We start from the raw sequence: 19,416 nt of genomic DNA on the forward strand, positions 1-19,416 counted from the left end.
TAGACAATATAAATCTAACAAGATTGGAGACACCTCTTGGCGCAACATTTTGTAGTAGTCCCTATTGAATCCATCGGGGCCTGGTGCTTTATGAGGATGTAAACCCGAAATAGTATCTAAAAGTTCCTCCATCAATATATCCTCCTCCAAACAATCTATTTGCTACTTTTTTAACCTTCAAATGCATCTATGTGAATATGACGAACTAGCAGCTTTTGCTGATTAAAATGATGTGCAGCATGCCTATATTCTGTGTGTGACTGCGGGTGTATCTGCATGTGAAATGCTATGTTACAGTATCAGTGGCTGTGACACTGTAACGTAGCGTTTCGCATGCAGATACACCCACAGACATACACAGAATATAGGCATGCTGCATAACATTTGCTTATGTGTCCTGTTTGCATTTAAAGGTAAAAAGTTGCACGTAAAGACGCTCAGCGCTACCAAGTCACGCCACCGCATGACATGATCAGAAGGGCTATTTAATGCACAAGGAAGTATGATGTATGTGGACACGTCTGTATGTTGTCATTGTCATAATGATAATATTGTGCCTGTCTGCATGTTGACATACCGTTTTCCCAGTGTTACAACCCTAAACCTAACAGTAGCATGTACTGTTGCCATTGTGAATGTCGGCATATTCACTGTTGACATTTCAACCATGTCGACTTTCTGAATGTCAATATAATGAGTACATACCTTGTAAAGTAGCCTACTGTCCTCTACAGGGCGTTTCCTGTGCCCTATCAATATGGGAAGGAAAAAAAGCTGTTTGTTTATTTGTTTTATTTTTTTTAAATCTCTGCTTTGAGAGAAGTAATTATATTGACCGGTATAGAGATAAATTATGGCACAGCAATTATTTACCATGGCTGGTGTAATGTCAGCCACATCTCGTGATTCACCCTTACATGTGGCATCTGCCAATTACATGTCTTTTCACATGTAAACATAGTTAACACATTGTATTTGGCTAATAAGCCCTCCCCTGAGGTATGCCTTAGCGACATCTCACACAGACACTATAGGGAACATTGCCACTATTATTCTGTTCTGCCTCATTGGCATCAGGTGGATGTACAGTAGTCAACTGGGTTATGATATCTCCAAAAAGTCACGGAGGAAGCAAATCATGTAAGCCTAGGCTATAGATACCAAATCAGCACTACAAGCACTAATCAGTACTGTCAATATCTACGTACATCTTACTATGTGAACATAATAAACTATTTCTGAACACTCATACAAATGAAAACTGTAGGGGTTTATAAAATATCTAATATAATCTCATTTTGATCTGTTTACATTGCGGTCTGATCCTCAGGTTCAGTCATAGCATGCACAAGGCAGAAATGAAGATTTATCCTAACAAACATTTTCCCGTCCCTGGTGTATGCGATATGTGTAAATCTAGCTCCAGCCTCCCCAGATCCTTTTCAAATACAATACACTGCTGCCCTTTACATAGATTCTCTTACAGGCAGGACATATCTGGTGAATACAATTTCATATAATCAAACTCAAATGCCTATCATACGTCTCCCTCCCATGTCATGTATGTGTAGTAAACGCAGGGGTGCCAAGAAAAATTGTGCAGCAGTATTTGGGGGAGCTTGGCAGCGACATGCGGACGCCCACGTGAATATGTAGAGCTTGCGCCGCTGGAGGGTGGGTGACTGTAACAATTTGGAGGTGTGGTTTTGCCTCCTGACAGGCCTGTGGCATCCCTGCAGGACCACCAACCCATGGCAAGCCTGCAGGCGCCCTCCGTAACCCCAGGGTGCCACAGCACCCAGTTTGGGAACCACCGATATACAGTATTGTTTTATTATACACAAGTTCACCAAGACCATTAAGCTACCTTTCAGTGTGTCATCTTGTAGTAACTGAGAGGTCTTGTTTTAAGCGTTTAACTTGCATTCGGAAAACCTATAAAACGTGTTTTCATACTCATAATTCAAAAAAGCAACTATTCTAAGCAATTTTTGTAAAGCAACCGCTTCACTTCACCTCAGTTTTTGACATTGCATGCAGTGTTGGAAGCGTTAATGCTCTGTGAAATAACATGGAGTTCTATAGAGCCACTAATGAAGAGCATATGTTATATACTATGCTGCAAATAGATTTCCACAACAAGCATCTAACATTATTAAAGCCCGGACAAGGTACCAGATTTTGACTATGTTTTCAGCTAGAGATGATTTTCAGCTGTCTACGAGTTCTCAGACAATAAAATAAAAAAACATGGTGTCAGACTGACATGAAGTAGTAGTATTAGAAACGGAAGGAGTCCAGCTAATTCTGTTTGATCTCTAGGATAAATCTGTACCTATTGACATGTCACAGCTGAGAGGATTGACTCTCCTTCCTACAACAGGGTTTTAGCTTCCAAACATAGTTCATAATCCTTTAATGTTTCTTGCTTTCCTCCGGTCTGGCATCCTGAGTGATACAAACAGTGCAAATCACCTGCCATCATGTCCTCCTGTCATTAAGTGATTGCACTGAACTGGTCTTCATCTACCTAGCTATAGCCTATTATTGGCACAAGCAATATCTAATAAAGCGCCAATGTTGCCTATATTTTTCAACAAAATAAATTGTATTCATGACATAATAAGCTCTTATTTATTATTATTATTATTATTATATAGATAGATAGCGAGAGAAAGAGAGATTCATACATTCTAATAGTGTATTCTGTATAAAAGTATTGCTGTAGGGAGCATTGTCAAATTATAAAGGGGTTACCTGCCTCAATTATGTCACTAGTTCCTACTACTTTTCCATAAATATTGGTTCAGCCCAGAAAATGGCCACCTCCATTGTGTACATTTTAAAAATTCAGGAGACCCATTTATCCTTTTTTGAGTTTTAAAACTCAGGGCCAGTTTTATGTGTACAGTTCCAGGAATAAGATTATGGAGAAGCAGAAATCTGGAGAGAGGTACAAGACCTATGTCATGTAACACCCCTCCTAGCTCAGACATATCCATATGCACAGATGGATCAGTTTTTTAGTGGGAAGTGTGTGGTCCGCAGGCCAAGACGGCAGCATTGGCAAAGTTGCAAAGTTTTGCTACTTCTGATACAAGGAGTTGTGCAGATTAGGGTGATCCTTAATAAGTACGCAATATAGGCCCTAATGCACCCCGTTTAGTTAAACAATGAGAGCATTTAGAGCTGTGTCTCTTGTTAAGGGCATTTTTCTCCTTACAAGATTAGATTTAAGCACATCGTTGAGGCCGTAGAAACTGAGCCTCAGCCTATATACTGTAAGTGGGGTGCGGGGACGGCTTGGGGGCATGTGCCCAGGGCAAAAGATTTGAGGGGGTTCGGCAGGGCCGCTCCAGGGTCATGAAGAACTAGCAGCAATACAGCCGGTGCACTGCACCAGGGCCCGCAGCAATGAAGGAGCCCGCAGTCAGTGGTAAACCAGGTACTATAATGAGTCAGACTGACTCATAACAGTATGCTGGTGGTTGCCACGGGAGAAGATAAGCAGAGTGGCCAGAGAAGAAGAGGAAGAGGTCCTTCCCTCTCCTCACCACACCCCTGTCGCTTCTTCTCTAAGTTGGTGGGACTCTACACTTCCTGCTTTGCCAAGGCGCCGTCGGGAGTCTGAAGTCCCCGGCACGAAGACCACCATGGTAGCCAGTGAAGAGCCTCCCTGGCCCCTGCCTGCCAGCCCATCCCAGCCCTGCACATCACAGCCCAGCTCTGCCTGCTAATGCAAATAGTAAATGAAATCTTTTTATTTATGTGTATATATATATATATATGTATGTGTGTTTGTATATATGTACAATATATATATATATATATATATATATATATCAAAATCGGGATGCACTTGTAGAATAGAAAATAATTATATCTTAAAATTTGTCAGCAATGGTGTTTCTTCATTACTGACATTTTTCAATGAAGGAATTTTTTATACAGAATATATATTTATTTTATATATTTTGCTTACCTTCTAACTGTCCCCATTTCAGCAAGACAGTCCCCCTTTTTGGACATTGTACTACCTGCAGGCCACAGTCGCACATGTGCTTGTCATCCGCATTGTGACAGTGGCTGCCCCACAGCTCCCGGAGCTCTGACCAAGCCCCAAGCATGATGAGAACGGAGACATGATGCGCAGCCCCACCCGCAAAATGTGCCCACGAATGGGCAGGGCTGCGCATCAGAGGCACCTTGGCTATATGACTGCCTTGCCCCGAGTGATAAAGCTGCTAGTCTCGGCCCTGCACAAAGGAACACATAATTGATGTCCCTTCACCCTTGTACTGAATGTAAAACAAGTAGTTTTTTTTTTAGAAAAAAGGAAACATTGAAATGTATAAGTAGTATTTTGTATAAAAATGGAAACGTTATAATGAATGAAGGGATTGCCTTAAACTGATAGAAAACTGGATTTTACTCTTTTTTACCATACACATTTAAAGCTGTGAGCTGTGCCCACTAACATTTGTCTATAAAGGGGCAGTTCCAGAAGTTAGTTGTTAGGGATGTAGTTATGAGACCGGCGGCTGCGATGCCGCCAGTCTCAATTCCACCGCTGAATGTCCGACACGGGACTTAAGATAGGCGGCGAAATACCGACGCCTATCTTAATCACAATGCCAGAATCCAGAAGGATGCCAGCCCGAATGAGGTAAGTCTGGGGCACCCTTATTGTTAGCCGCGGGTGGGGGGGTGGGGGGAGTTTAGGTTTAGGTAGCATAGCAGGGTTAGCGTTAGATTTGGGGGGGTTAGGGTTAGGCACCCCTACAGTGTTCTCCCCAGGCTGTTTTCAGCGGGCGCATTGCCCGGCAGAAACAGCCTGCCGTCCGGCACTTTTCCCCTCAGACCCCTGCTGTGGAACGCTAGCCTCCGTTCGCTTCAGAGGCCAACGTTCCCAGTGATGCACTGCGCGGGTGACGTCATGACGTCACCCGCGACGTGAGGAGCCTGCCCCACGCACCTGCTGGATCTAGTTAGATCCAGTCAGCGAGAAGCAGTGGGAGTGGGAGCGGCCAGCAAGTAAAGGTAAGTGCTGGGCTGGGGACAGGACCAGTCTGGGGACACTATTTAAGTCTGGGGGCAGTGCATAAGGGACCAGCCTGGGGGCACTGCATAAGGGACACTATTTAAGCCTGGGGGCACTGCATAAGGGGCCAGTCTGTGGGCACTATTTAAGCCTGGGGGCACTACATAAGGGACCAGTCTGGGGGCACTATATAGGGACACTACTTCAGCCAGGGGGCAATGCATAAGGGCAAAGTTAAACTACCAGGGGGCAATGCATAAAGGGGAAAACTACAGGGGGCACTGTATAATGGGCACTTTTGACTGGGAGCCAGTGGGGGAGCAGCCTGAGACCTGTCGGGCTGGAATGGTAAGGGAGATACCCATTTTCCCGGGGCGCACATAATTGCGAAGGCCCCATCCTGACTACTTTTGGATGCCACCCGGCTGGAAAAAAATTCTGGGGAGAACACTGCCCTAGGGGGGAGCGTTAGGGTTAGGCACCATTGGGGGGTGGGGGGTTAGGCACTAAGAGTGGAGCGTTAGGTGTAGGCGTGAAGGGGGGAGACTTAGGCACTAATGGAGAGGACTAGTGTGCGCTGTGGGGAGGGTTAGGGTTAGGCACAAGAAGAGAGGGTTATGGGGAGAAGGGGGAGGGTAAGTATACTTATCCGACCCCTGTCAGGATACCAACAATCGGGATGCCGCTGTCAGTATTTTGACAGGAGGCATCCCGACAGCTGGCATAACATACCCATTCCGTTTGTTATACATGGAGTGGGCCATTAGGATTGTCTCCTTTAATGCACATTCAGAACTCAAATTTGTGTATTTCTAATTTCATAGCTCTGAGCAAAGTGTCACGTTCCAACTAGGAATATTGCCAACATTGTGCATGAAGTTAAATTACAGACTCCTATATTATCTGATCATAGTAATTATGTTAAACGAGTCATTCTGGGGATGTAACAAGCATCAAATTGCAGCATGTATTAATCCAAATGATTACGTTAGCCACTTGCTGTGTAGCTTATACTGCTGTTATAGTTTGCCATTCATGTATTTTCTCCATCTTTCATATCAGGATGAGAGACAAGATACAAGTTCGGAGGGGGTGTCAAATGTAGAAGATCAAAATGATTCTGATTCTACTCCACCTAAAAAGAAACTGAAGAAGACGGAGAATGGGCTGTACGCTTGTGACCTCTGTGATAAAATATTTCAGAAGAGCAGCTCACTGCTGAGGCACAAATATGAACATACAGGTGGGTACATAAATGCCCCATGCCCCCGATCCACATAATCCATTCCAACATCTGCCCAAACCTAATACGCCTTTTCCCACGTGTTGCCACATTCTGTTGGCCACATCCCTGTAGTGTAACAAATATCACAACTGTTGGCAGATATATTTTCTGTAGATTACTAGGGCCTTTTAATACTGTTCTTTTTAAAAAAGGCACCTGTCACTGGGGATACTTTGTGTGTGCGTGCGTGTGCGACCCCGCCCGGCTTCGCACAGTAGCAAATTATATATATACATGCATACACACACAATACGCTTTAATCTACGGTACTCAGCTATTTACGATACCAAAGGTATGTGGCCACACCATTTAAATGACAAGAATAATATATGCTCTGCACTCACCTAATTACACTCTTTATGTATTTCATTTAAATATTGCAATAAGCTGTCAAGCTGGCAAGCTACGTCAAAGTCTTCCATTCTGGTCAGTCCTTACAGTGACTCACAAATATAAACACCAGGTATCACACAGATTTTATACACATACGCCCTTTCCGAGTTATGCCGTATTCTGTTGGCAACATCCTTGTAGTGTATCAAAAATTTGTAAAAATCAGGAATGTTGGCAGATATTTTTTCTACAGAGTACTAACGACCTGTCACTATGGACAAAAAAAAAATATATATATATATATATGATCAGTGCCATCCACATGCTAACACATATAGGGCTTTTTCTGATGTCCGTTCACATTATACCAATAAGAGCTGTGGAGATGGATCACGGCTTAGTGCTGTTTAATATGTGGGATGTGGTACTTACTTGGAGAGAGATTAATTCTTTAAAACATATCTTATAAGTGACCTTTACCTCTAATTGCCATATTTTAGAAACAACATAATAATTTATTTACTAAAATTAATCTAACTTCTTAAATATGTAGTTCACTTTGTTTTCACAATGAATTCATTGCAAGACTGATAGCAAGCAGTTTGTGCTCTCTCTCTAAAAACAAATTATTATCGTCCCACCTGATATGTAACATAACAGTTAGTATGTAATGTCTATATTTAGGTACAGTGCATCCGGAAAGTATTCACAACGCTTCACTTTTTCCACATTTTGTTATGTTACAGCCTTATTCCAAAATGGAATAAATTCATTTTTGTCCTCAAAATTCTACACACAATACCCCATAATGACAACGTGTAAAAAGTTTTTTCGCGATTTTTGCAAATTTAATTAAAAAAAAAAAGAAATCACATGTATATACTGTAAGTATTCACAGCCTTTGCTCAATACTTTGTTGATGAACCTTTGGCAGCAATTACAGCCTAAAGTTTTTTTGAATATGATGCCACAAGCTTGTCACACCTGTCTTTGGGCAGTTTCGCCCATTCCTCTTTGCAGCACCTCTCAAGCTCCATCAGGTTGGGCGGGAAGCGTCGTACTTTTCAGATCTCTCCAGAGATGTTCAATTGGATTCAAGTCTGGGCTTTGGCTGGGCCACTCAAGGACATTCACAGAATTGTCCTGAAGCCACTCCTTTGATATCTTGGCTGTGTGCTTAGGGTCGTTGTCCTCCTGAAAGATGAACCGTCGCCCTAGTCTGAGGTCAAGAACGCTCTGGAGCAGGTTTTCATCCAGGATGTCTCTGTACATTGCTGCATTCATCTTTCCCTCTATCCTGACTAGTCTTCCAGTTCCTGCCACTGAAAAACATCCCCACAGCATGATGTTGCCACCACCATGCTTCACTGTAGGTATGGTATTGGCCTGGTGATAAATGGTGCCTGGTTTCCTCCAAACATAACACCTGGCATTCACGTCAAAGAGTTCAGTCTTTGTTTCTCATGGTCTGAGAGTCCTTCAGGTGCATTTTGGCAAACTCCAGGCGGCTGCCATGTGCTTTTTACTAAGGAGTGACTTCCGTCTGGCCACGCTACCATACAGGCCTGATTGGTGGATTGCTGCAGAGATGATTGTCCTTCTGGAAGGTTCTCCTCTCTCCACAGAGGAATGCTGTAGCTCTGAAAGAGTGATCATCGGGTTCTTGGTCACCTCCCTGATCTTGGCCCTTCTCCCCCGATCACTCAGTTTAGACGGCCGGCCAACTCTAGGAAGAGTCCTGGTGGTTCCGAACTTCTTCCATTTACGGATGATGGAGGCCACTGGGCTCATTGGGACCTTCAAAGCAGCAGATATTTTTCTGTACCCATCCCCAGATTTGTCTACAGACAATTCCTTGAACTTCATGCTTGGTTTGTGCTCTGACATGCACTGTCAACTGTGGGACCTTATATAGACAGGTGTATGCCTTTCAAAATCATGTCCAATCAACTGAATTTACCACAGGTAGACTCCATTAAGCTGTAGGAACGTCTCAAGGATGATCAGTTTAAAACAGGATGCACCTGAGCTCAATTTTGAGCTTCATGGCAAAGGCCGTGAATTCTTACGTACATGTGATTTCTTAGAGTTTTTATTTTTTTTATTAAATTTGCAACAGTTCATCTTTCAAACACTCTTGCTCCAGATTTATAATTACTATAATAAAATACAATGAAATATTATTAAATTTGCTCACTAAACTGCGTAGTATTAATGGCAACTAAAACCTGTGTATGCCTACATTGCAACGTATTGTGGTACACCCTGATACATAGAAATGCATGAAAGCTAATCCGCTGATCTCACAGGAATTAAATTGTAAAGTGACAATTTATTCCAGCTTGTTAAATCCTGATTTATTTTACTTACAAAAAGTTATTGAAAAATGGTAACATTAAATATTAAGCATTTGGAGATATGTCACTTATGGGAAAATCCAAAATAAAGGCAATACCGGCCACTTGGAGAGGGGTGCACTGTTCAGTCATTTTCAGAAAAGTGCTAGATGGGTACAAATGGAACATTGATTACAGGAGAATCTGTTATCAAGGCAGATTATGATTCCACTTAGCTACAACTACTGTGCTGTGTTACTGTGCATAGACCTGAGCTATATAGTGTTGCATCCCAGGGATCGGAAAATAAATAATCTTTCCTGGAGAAAAAAATTCTCTTTAGGTGGAGATTGTAATTAATATATAAAAGTTACCCACATAGAAATTTCTCACTTCCTCCATGTTAGTACTGGTAACAGCATTGTTCAGTTGCAGGGAACAGCTGGTGTTGAGTGCACGGCATTTGATCGAGTGGTCCATGAGCCATTTCATGCATCACTGCCCACAATATAGACACTTGTAAATTATTTGTGTGTCATATTCATAGAAGAGTGGTGCAAGGCATTACAGGGATTTGTGCTCCCGGAATGGGTATGATATACCACTGGCCGCATGGCCGGCGGTTCGATTCCCGTCAGCGGCAGCCCGACAGGAGCAGAGTTTGAAGCAGCAGAAGCCCGACAGCGCTGGAAATCCCGATCGTGGATAGGTAAGTATAGACTAACCTAACCCCCCTAACCCTAACCCTCCTTAGGGGTGCCTAATCCTAACTTCTCCCCCAAATGCCTAACCCTAATCCCCCCTCTAAGTGCCTAACCCTAACCACCCCCTTCACCGCTGCCTAAGCCTAAGTCCCCCGGGGGGGGTGCCTAACCCTAAGTCCCCCCCGGGGGTGCCTAACCCTCCCTCCCCCTAGCCTAACCCTCCCGGGGGGGTGCCTAACCCTAAGTCCCCCCCGGGAGCCCTAAACCTAACCCTCCCCCCCGCGCGGCTGTCCGCTCGCGGCGCCCGGCATCACTACGATCATGATGCCGGGCGCCGGTCTCCCGGCGTCGGGGAAATGCGGGCGTCTACATCTAGACGCCCGGCATTTCACCCATGCCGGGATAAGACAGTCTGGAAGACGGCTGCCGGTATTTAGGCAGTCGGCTTCCCGATTGCCTCCTGTGCTACCAGTAGTACCGCATCAGGAAGAGACTCACCAATATTCCCACTGGCTAGATTGAGCACTGCCCTAGGAAGTGTTGTGTGGCGAAAACTTTTATGTATCTGGGAACTTAATAAAGTTTAGATATGTTAGGAAATTAGCTGAGTCTACTAATATTGTATCTATAATACACAGTGTTACAATGGTGGATTAAGCTAGGGAGATGCATTGAAAGATTGTGCAATAATAAGAGCACTGACAGTATCAAATTATATAAATTTCTACAAATATATTCACTCCATAGAGGATTCACATTCACAGTGTTTAATATACAAAAACTATTGCTTGAGCAAAGTTCAGTGACATTTTCTAATAAGGACATGTTTGTGACACGCTATTCTCTTCAATATATAGATTCATAAACAAGTTAAAACTGAATCCATCTTCTGTCTTATTGATAATCATTTGTAAATATTTATGTATTTATGAAACATGTAGATCTTGCTATTGCGTCTACATCTGCACAAATATTATCAATTTGTTGTTAAAATGTCAATGTAAATAAATGAGTGATTATTACTGTTTGAGTGGGACGTCATTCTAAACTATCTAGGGCAAGGCAGAGTCCCAGATGCCAACTACTTCATCCAAGGGCTCAGACTTAGTGACTGGGTAAAATGGGGTCTGATTTGTGCTGTCAGCCTTTGACCACACACATTTTTAGATCAGATATTGTGCATTGATACTGGCGGCCAGTTCGCAGCTTTCTTATCGACAAAATCTCTTTCTATACAAGCAACTTTAGAGTTGTCTGAAGGGGTGACTTCCCTTAAAATAATGTAACTAAGAAAGATCATCATTCTGGGTGGTACAACATTCTGGAATGACCATTGATATTTGAAATAGTCCATCTTTTTTAAATTGCCTAAGACATACTGCTCCTGCAATGTGTAGGGTTGCTAAAGACAATAGCAGGCCCTGAACTGCATGGGTTGTTTTCTTGGTTGCAGAGGTTTATAATAATTTTCCATTCTTAAGAGCCTATCTGACAAATGCTAGCAACAATATGTTTCTGCAATAATTTCATTGGGTATGGGATGCCGGCGCTCAGGATCCCGGTGTTCAGAATCCTGACGCCGGCATCCCGGCAGGGTTAAAATACCGACAACATCCGGTAAGTACCCCAAATCAACCCCTTCCCCTAAACCTAACCCTCCCAACCTGTATCTTAAACTTAACTCCCGCCCTAGTACTTTACCCTAAGCCTTCCCCAAGCCCCACTACTTACAGTTGGGATGCCAGTGTCGGGATTCTAACTGGTGTCAGGATTCTGGCACCCACATTATGAGGACTGGTCTACCGACAGCCGGTATTTCAACTACCTCCCTTTCATGCAGATATCCTTAAAAGTGTAACTTGCAGGCACTTATAGTTTATTATAATGTTGGAGATCTTAATTTGAGGGTCATTGCTATAGTGTCTCCTCTGAGGTTGCTGTGGCAAAATTCCTTTGTAATGAACTTCCTCTTAAACTTTATTTTTGTAGGTAAGAGGCCGCATGAGTGTGGAATCTGTACAAAGGCATTCAAACACAAACACCATTTAATTGAACACATGCGTCTCCATTCGGGAGAAAAGCCCTACCAATGTGACAAATGTGGCAAGAGATTTTCACACTCCGGATCCTACTCGCAGCACATGAATCACCGTTACTCCTACTGCAAGAAGGAGGCAGAGGAACGTGATGGCATGGAGCAAGAAGAAACTTTGCAAGAGACCCTCAGCAATGAGCATGTGGATTCCCAAGCTTCTCCGTCTCAGATAGACTCTGACGAACACGAGAGCATAACACGGGAAGATGACAGTGAGAAAGAGGAGGAGGACGAAAAAGACACTGATGATGGACAGGATGAAAAAGAATGTGTTATAATGCATGATCTGGAGGAAACAGAATTAGGGGTTGAAGCAGGACCATTGGAAGGTACTCTGAAGGATGAAGAATGTGTAGATAAAAACCCCATTTTGGAGCCAGAAGCCACAGAAAATCACGTGTCTGAAAATGACACTGCCCTCCCTTAGCTGGTCTCTTTTTTCCCACGATATGGAAAAATCTTTTGACGTTATACTGAAAGTTATTCTATATTACACATGCTTTTCTCTGAAACACAGTTGTGTGTATACTGTGATTTCTATTCACTACTGTGTTTAAAAAAAAAAAATCCAGGTGTGCCTGAATCTCAAACTTAGAAATTTTTCACAGCAATTTTAAAATCTAGGAAAACGAGTTTGTTACATGCAACGTCAAAGATATATATAGTAAAAAAAAAATGACTCAGAAGTCAAAATTAATCAGGTTTTAATGAACCTACTCATCCAGCTCATTTACACATCTGGAAACTTTTATTTTATTAGTATTACGTTTCTTTATTGTGTCAATTAGTTTGTACATTTGGGAGAAATGTTTATCTTTAATTTTTTTGTTTTTATTTTTTATTATTATCGTTACAGACATCTACTAAATCTGCTTCAGTATTTTATTTTATAAAAAAAAAATGTGAGTATAACTGCACTACAGAATTCCTTTACAGATAAGTCATATTTTAAATATTACTGCTACCTTGGTATGTCCAAGACAAGGTAGAGTTTTATAGATAATATAGTTTGCAGAAATATAATTTACAGCATATTTTTAGCCTTAAGAAGACAGCAGTGTGGGAGTAAGTGGTGTGTTCTTATCTATGAGGTTAAATTGTAATTAAGTTTTCATTAAGCTCCTATTTGCAGGGACTAACAGTTTATTCTGGGAAAAAAACTGCAAAAATCAGTGTTGTATTTGCTTGAAATATAGTACATATATGAAGGATTTAAAGCTATGTATCTCCTCTTGGCCTTATGCAAGACCTTCTGTGCTGTAAGTGCCATTTTCAGTATTTTAAGGGCAGAAACTTGCCTTTATTTAATGGTGGTCTGTAATCACTAGCATTTGTAGTATTGGTATTTTTTCTCTTTTACCTAGCTAAAGCCAACACCCTTTAAAAAAATCTACTTACATTCTTTATTCTTTAATGTGTTTTCTTTCTATTTTTACAGCTTTTTTCTCCCTTTTAAGAGTACATTCAAGTATTTTATCTCTCTTTATTTTTTATTAACACGGCCTTTCCCGTGGGAAAAAAATTGCCAATATTTGCTCCAAAATGCTAACTATTATAGACCTTGTTTATTAATGGTGTTAGCTAAAATTACCTATCAGTATTATTTTAAGTTCTTTTAGTTTAGGTCTGTGCAACGTTTTTTTGTAATGTATGTCTTCAAAACCTGGCAGTATTAATACCCTTCTTACTGACCTGTACCTTTTAGTTTTAGAAAACTTTTATATTTATGTGTCTTATTTTTATATTTCTTTATTTATTACACAGTCTAGTGTATAAAACTGTAGTTTGTATTAATACAATAATATATTTTAGTATGAAATTTTGGAAAGTTGATAAGATTTAAAGTAGAGATACAAATGGTTCTCTTGCATTGAGATTTGATTTTAACAGTGTTATGTTAACATTTATACTTGCCTTGGACTGTAGAATAAGTAACTTGAGACAGGAATGTATTAGATTTACACTTACAGTCAAACTCTTGTACCATTATCTGGATTTTGATATGTAAAACAAAGTTTTGAAATTCACTGTGAGACTTGTGGCACGATGCCAAGCAGTTGATTTCAGATTATCTTTAACCACCACAATTACTGTCCTTAGCAAGCCAAATTAGACAACTTTACAAAACAGTGTTGGGAAGTGGGAACAAAGTTTAACATTTTTGTGCCAATTAGTTCCTGTATTCATGTGTTTTGTTTTATTTTTGTTTTATTGTTTGGGTTTTTTGTTTTTGTATGTTTTTTTTTTTGGCTGGGAAAAAAACAAACAAAACATGCATTTTTATGTTCGTTGTTATATCATAGTCATTTTCTAGTTTTTTACCAAGCTCCCTCTCTCACAATAAAATACATCAACAAGTATTTATGTGTCTCTGTCTTATTTTGTTACATTGGATATATTATGTTGCTACACATTGGATATGGTATTTTTTATATCTGCAAACAAATTTTCCTTGATAAAATGACAGAATGATTGAAAACAGACATTAGTCAATCTGTCATTAGCTCTGTCAGCTGGAGAATTGCCGTAAAGTCAGTGTTTTTATGGTATGTACTAGTAATGAAAGTATAAGATAAAAGTTATGTGTTTTAAGAGTAATGATTAGTATACAAAGATATATGCTACTTGTATATTATATCTTGCTATAAATGGTTTTTAAGAAAATAGTGAAGCTCTGATTAAATACAAGATAGTGAGAGCAGAGGCTGGTTAAATTAAATTCATTTCAAAATACATATTTAACCATATAAAGTAAAATTACAAATAAGAAATACTGACTGCAGTCTGGAATAAATTAAAATAATTATAGGCAAGCCATAAACATGTGGAATCATCATTGTTATCTATACCATAGGGTGGGTTCATTACATGATCAATTAATGGCTCAAAGTATATCCAATGGGAAAGACTGTAATACTGTCTCTGTATGTAACTGTAGTCTGTAACGGCCTCAGGTTAGATCACTATTATGGCCCCACAGTTGTAATATTCTTGTATCAACAGCAGAGATGTATTCAATAATATATGACCATCAAAAGGGAGAGCATGCAGCTTTTAGCTTGAACATGAGCTGGCAGTGATTGCATGTGAGCAAAGCCATGGAATTTACAAATGGAATAAGGTATAGTGCCTGATAAAGGGTGTCAAGCTCTACAAGATGAATTGACTAACCTCTGTTAGCAAGTTTCATAATACTGCCGATGGGATCTATGCATACCAATGGAATGTTGGCCCTCTTGACTTTAGATGAACAGGTTAAGTTCCAGGTATTGGTGCTGCTGAGGTGGTAATAGTTATATAAGGACCATGAAAGTAGACCTTTAGTGCATGAAGGATAGAGACATCACAGAATATAGATAATGTGGAAATGAACAATTGCAGTCAGGGAATTCCCTTGTACATTACATCATAGAGTACTATCAAAGTGAACTGTGATACCATTGGGCCAACCCTGCTTTTTGACAGCACTAATCTACAAGTGCAAACGATTTACCTTAATGCTGACAAAGAAAACAGACATACGTACAGTATAGACACATAAGAGCCAAAATATTTTGACCACTCCCATGTAAAGCAAATTATGTTGAATATATCTTGTCATGGCACATGTCAAGGTCAATGATGTATTAGACGGTAAGCTGACATTAGGTAAGTGTAAAGACCTAAGTGACTTTGATAAGGGCCAATCGTTAGGGCAATACAACTGTGAGAGTAATTCTGAAATGACAAGGCTTGTGAGGTGCTCAAGGTCAACAGTGGAGAGTTCCTACTTGACAGTGGTCAGAGTAGGGAAAACCTCAAACTGCCGACATGGTGTTCGTGGCCAAGACTCAGCAATGCAAGAGGTCAACAAAGACTATTCTATCTGGTGACAGGAGTAATGTGTCATGACATTTAGTGCATTGAAACCTGCTACAAATGGGGCTGCCTAGCAGTACCCATGCTAACCCCTGTCCACCAATTATAACTGCCTACAAAGGGCACTCGAGTGTAGACTGTCGACCTTGGATGAATGGAAATAGGTTGTCTGGTTAGATAAATCCAATTTTCTGCTGCATCACGTGCATGGCTGGGTATGTGTGCATCATTTAACTATGAAAGAGACTGCACCAGTATGCATTGTGGGAAGAAAACAAGCCTTTGGAGGGAGTGTGATGCTTTGGTCAATGTTGTGTTGGTAAACCCTGTTCCCAGTCATTCATGTGGATGTTTATTTGATGTGTTCCACCAACATAAACATTTTTGCGGATCAGGTACATCTTATCATGGCAACAGTAGTTTCTGATGGAATTGGTCTCTCCCAGCAGGATAATGTGCCCTTTGCATGTATTTTGCAAATGGATAGGAACATTTTAAGATTGGGATATTTTATTTGGGTCTTAAAGCTAACAAATCGCAAAGTACATTTTTAAATTGTCCTTTTTTCCCCACATTTTTCTTTTATTTCTCTCTTCTCATACAGTTGTGTAGCATACTCCTCACACTGATGGTCACTGCAAGTATGTATTGTATGTCATATTGAGTTAATATTTCCACCAGCCAATAGTAATTACCAACATAACATCTTAATTTCTGTTGATAACACAACAATAAACTCTACTGCCTAGGTGAACTCTCTTTTGTTCTCCACCTGTTACATATACTGTATCTAAAAAACATATAATAGAATACATCTTACACAAGATACTGTAAAAACTCAAAATCATACACTCATTATATCCTGCATTGAATATTGCTTACTGGTCTTACCCTAAGAGGACTTTTACCCCCTGCAATCTATACTGAATGCAGCAGCTAGACCAGTGTTGGCTAACGTTGACACTCCAGCTGTTGTGGAACTATATATCCCAGCATGCCCTGCCACAGTTTTAGCATGCCCTAATAGCAAAACTGTAGCAGTGCATGCTGGGTTATGTAGTTCCATAACAGCTGGAGTGTCAAGGTTAGCCAACACTGAGCTAGACTGATCTTCCTCATAAACTGTTCTGCCTGTTTTTACCAAATTCAATATAAAATACATGTCCTTATACATAAGACAACTAAATTAGACCAACATTTGTCTATTCACTTATGTCAAAATATCTCCCAGCACAACTCCTTCATCCAGTTTTGGACAACATGATGACATGCAGCATGTCGATATGGTGGCAATGTTGACAAGCAGATTTCAGCCATTACAACAGTAATGTAAAAATTTCAATGTCGACATGTCATATGTTAACATTTTCTCCATGTCAACCAATTGTCGACATTTTAACCATGTCAACATGATAAGATTCAAAATTCTGGTGTTGACATGATTGTTGACATAGTGAATGTCGACAGTTTAACTGCCTAACCATTGCTCTGTTCAAGATCTGTGTCTCTCATGCACACTCATTACCTGCTCCCATTCCCGATTATGGGACATTTTCCGGAGTGCACCCTCTCTATGGAATGCCCTTTCTCTCACAACAAAACGTTCTTCTAGTCTCCAAACCTTCCAGAGGTCCCTGAAAACTCTCTTCTACAGGAAATCTTATCAAATCCCAGAACCACCCACATAACCTCCATAACGTTTTCCACCCAATCATCTGTAAACAGTTCACACAAAATTTACATACAGTATGTTCTCTTTCTACACTCACACAAGGCACTGATACCTCGCCAACATTGCTGATTGACTGAAGCATACAGCCCACCAAGATCCACTGCAATCTGGCTGGACCAATATGTAGCATTTATCCTTGTATATTTTCCATTAGATTATAAACTTGCGAGCAGGGACCTATGTGTCTGTCTGTTATTATCCAGTCTTCTTTTTCTACTGGTATTACTGGACATACTGGTACTATATAAGAAAATGTAAATAAATAAATAGGAATTTTGTGACCATGTATATATCTGTGATGCTATCACCAACCAGCAGCAATTATTTACTATATTTTTAATTCTTGAAAATAAACAATACATTTCTATTGATTACAATTTAAACAGGTACACATTCTGCTAATGTATATTGTGATTTTTTTTTACATTATCTCTAATTACTGCCTTTGCATTCATCTCTAGTACTTTTATTCAGCATTTATGCACACATTTGTACCACTAATCCGGTAATATTACACTGTTAAGGTGCCCACACACATAGCGATATTTTACACGATCTGGCCGATTCCGACGAATCGTGATGACAGATCGTGTAAAATATGGCCAAATCGTGAGGAAATCGTGAGTCCTAACTCACGATCACGATGCGATGCGCGTCCCCGCTGGTCGCACATCGCATCATCAGATCTGCCGTGCAGTAGGGCAGATCTGACAATCTGGGACAAAATGCACTGGGGAAAAAAAAAAAAAGTTAAGAAGCGCGATAGATCTTATGCTTTTTACTCCAAATCGTGTGTAGGAGCTGCCGGGGGAGAGTTCAAGGGAAATCGCACACATCGTGGGCTCGTGTGCAGATCGGTATGTGTGTGGGCACGGAATCGGCCAGATCGTGTAAAATATCGCTATGTGTGTGGGCACCTTAACTGCTCAGAGTTCCCCATTTGATACAGATAATTTTGGCAAAATGCTTTCTGTTATTTATCTTGTTAATTCTACCTTTTTATAATTGACCAGTTTACATCTTCACCCCTTTGTCATTGCGATTTTTGATGCAACAGAAAATTATTTAATAGAACTATTTACCTCATGAATTGGCATTAGGAAGACATTTTAATGCCATTCAGTTTGGAGCTGTATTAAAACACCTTTTCTATATCAAAACAGCTTTTCACTACAAAATAATATTTTTGTGGCTATTTTGTATATCCTAGGATCACCAGACAGGAAATGCATTGCCAGGGTAATAATCAGCACAGTATATTCATATTTGGAAGGAAAGAGAAGCATTGGGCCTGATTCAGCTAAGAACGGAATTGCAAAGATCCTTGCAATTATATTAATGCAGCAAGAGGCGTCATGCCTCCCGCATGCATTACTTATCCGAGCTGTGTCCAAGGACGCAGCATCGGATATTCTGCTATCACATCGGTCGGGTGAGTGACCCATGGGGTCACGCAAGCTGGCCGCCGCAGAAACAACAAGTAGGCCAGGAAATCTCCATCAGCCGACATCAACACGCCTCGTTTCATTTTGCTGAATAAGGCCCATTGTTTTGATTTGGTCACCCAGATACTCTATAGATAAAGATAACATTTCGGCAAATATCAGTGTTTCAGTGCCAGTAAAATATTTTCTGACTAAAAGGTAGAAATACAGAACAATATGTTTTTTAACAAGTATAAAAAAAAAATGGTCAAAACAACTTGAGCAAAAGTACATTATAATACACAGGTGGTATGATTATTTGCAGAGCTGTTTTCTGATGGTGCCCAACGGTGCCGAATACCAAAACAGATTTTTTTGGGAACAGGAAGTTCTATTATTGCTGCTATATTTTGACACTGTCTGGAACTTCTATAACCAGACTCCCCTTTATAAACCAGGGTGACACATGACCACAGGACCTTCAGCTAGCTCGAGAGAGTTTACATGGTTACTGGTACCTTTTTTCATAGGAAAATAGCATACTTATAAAGGGCTGTCGAGTGCAGAGATGGACCTGTGTATGAGGGCGTGCCAAATTGTGATGGTGT

The 19,416-nt window shown here is 40.6% G+C and overlaps 1 protein-coding gene across 3 annotated transcripts in view; it reads left to right on the forward strand.

Moving 5' to 3' along the window:
- Positions 1–14,154, forward strand: part of ZEB1 (zinc finger E-box binding homeobox 1) — a 227,195-nt gene extending 213,041 nt beyond the window's left edge. For all 3 annotated transcript variants that reach the window (XM_088447958.1, XM_088447956.1, XM_088447957.1), the window contains exons 8-9: positions 6,104–6,284; positions 11,689–14,154. In XM_088447958.1, coding sequence (XP_088304084.1) covers positions 6,104–6,284; positions 11,689–12,221 — 714 coding nt within the window. In that variant the 3' untranslated portion in view covers positions 12,222–14,154. The remainder of the gene's footprint in view (positions 1–6,103; positions 6,285–11,688) is intronic.
- The last annotated feature ends 5,262 nt before the right edge of the window (positions 14,155–19,416 follow it).

Source organism: Taudactylus pleione, unplaced genomic scaffold (assembly GCF_031769625.1).
Source record: "Taudactylus pleione unplaced genomic scaffold, aTauple2 ptg000446l, whole genome shotgun sequence".
Lineage (NCBI taxonomy): Eukaryota > Metazoa > Chordata > Amphibia > Anura > Myobatrachidae > Taudactylus > Taudactylus pleione.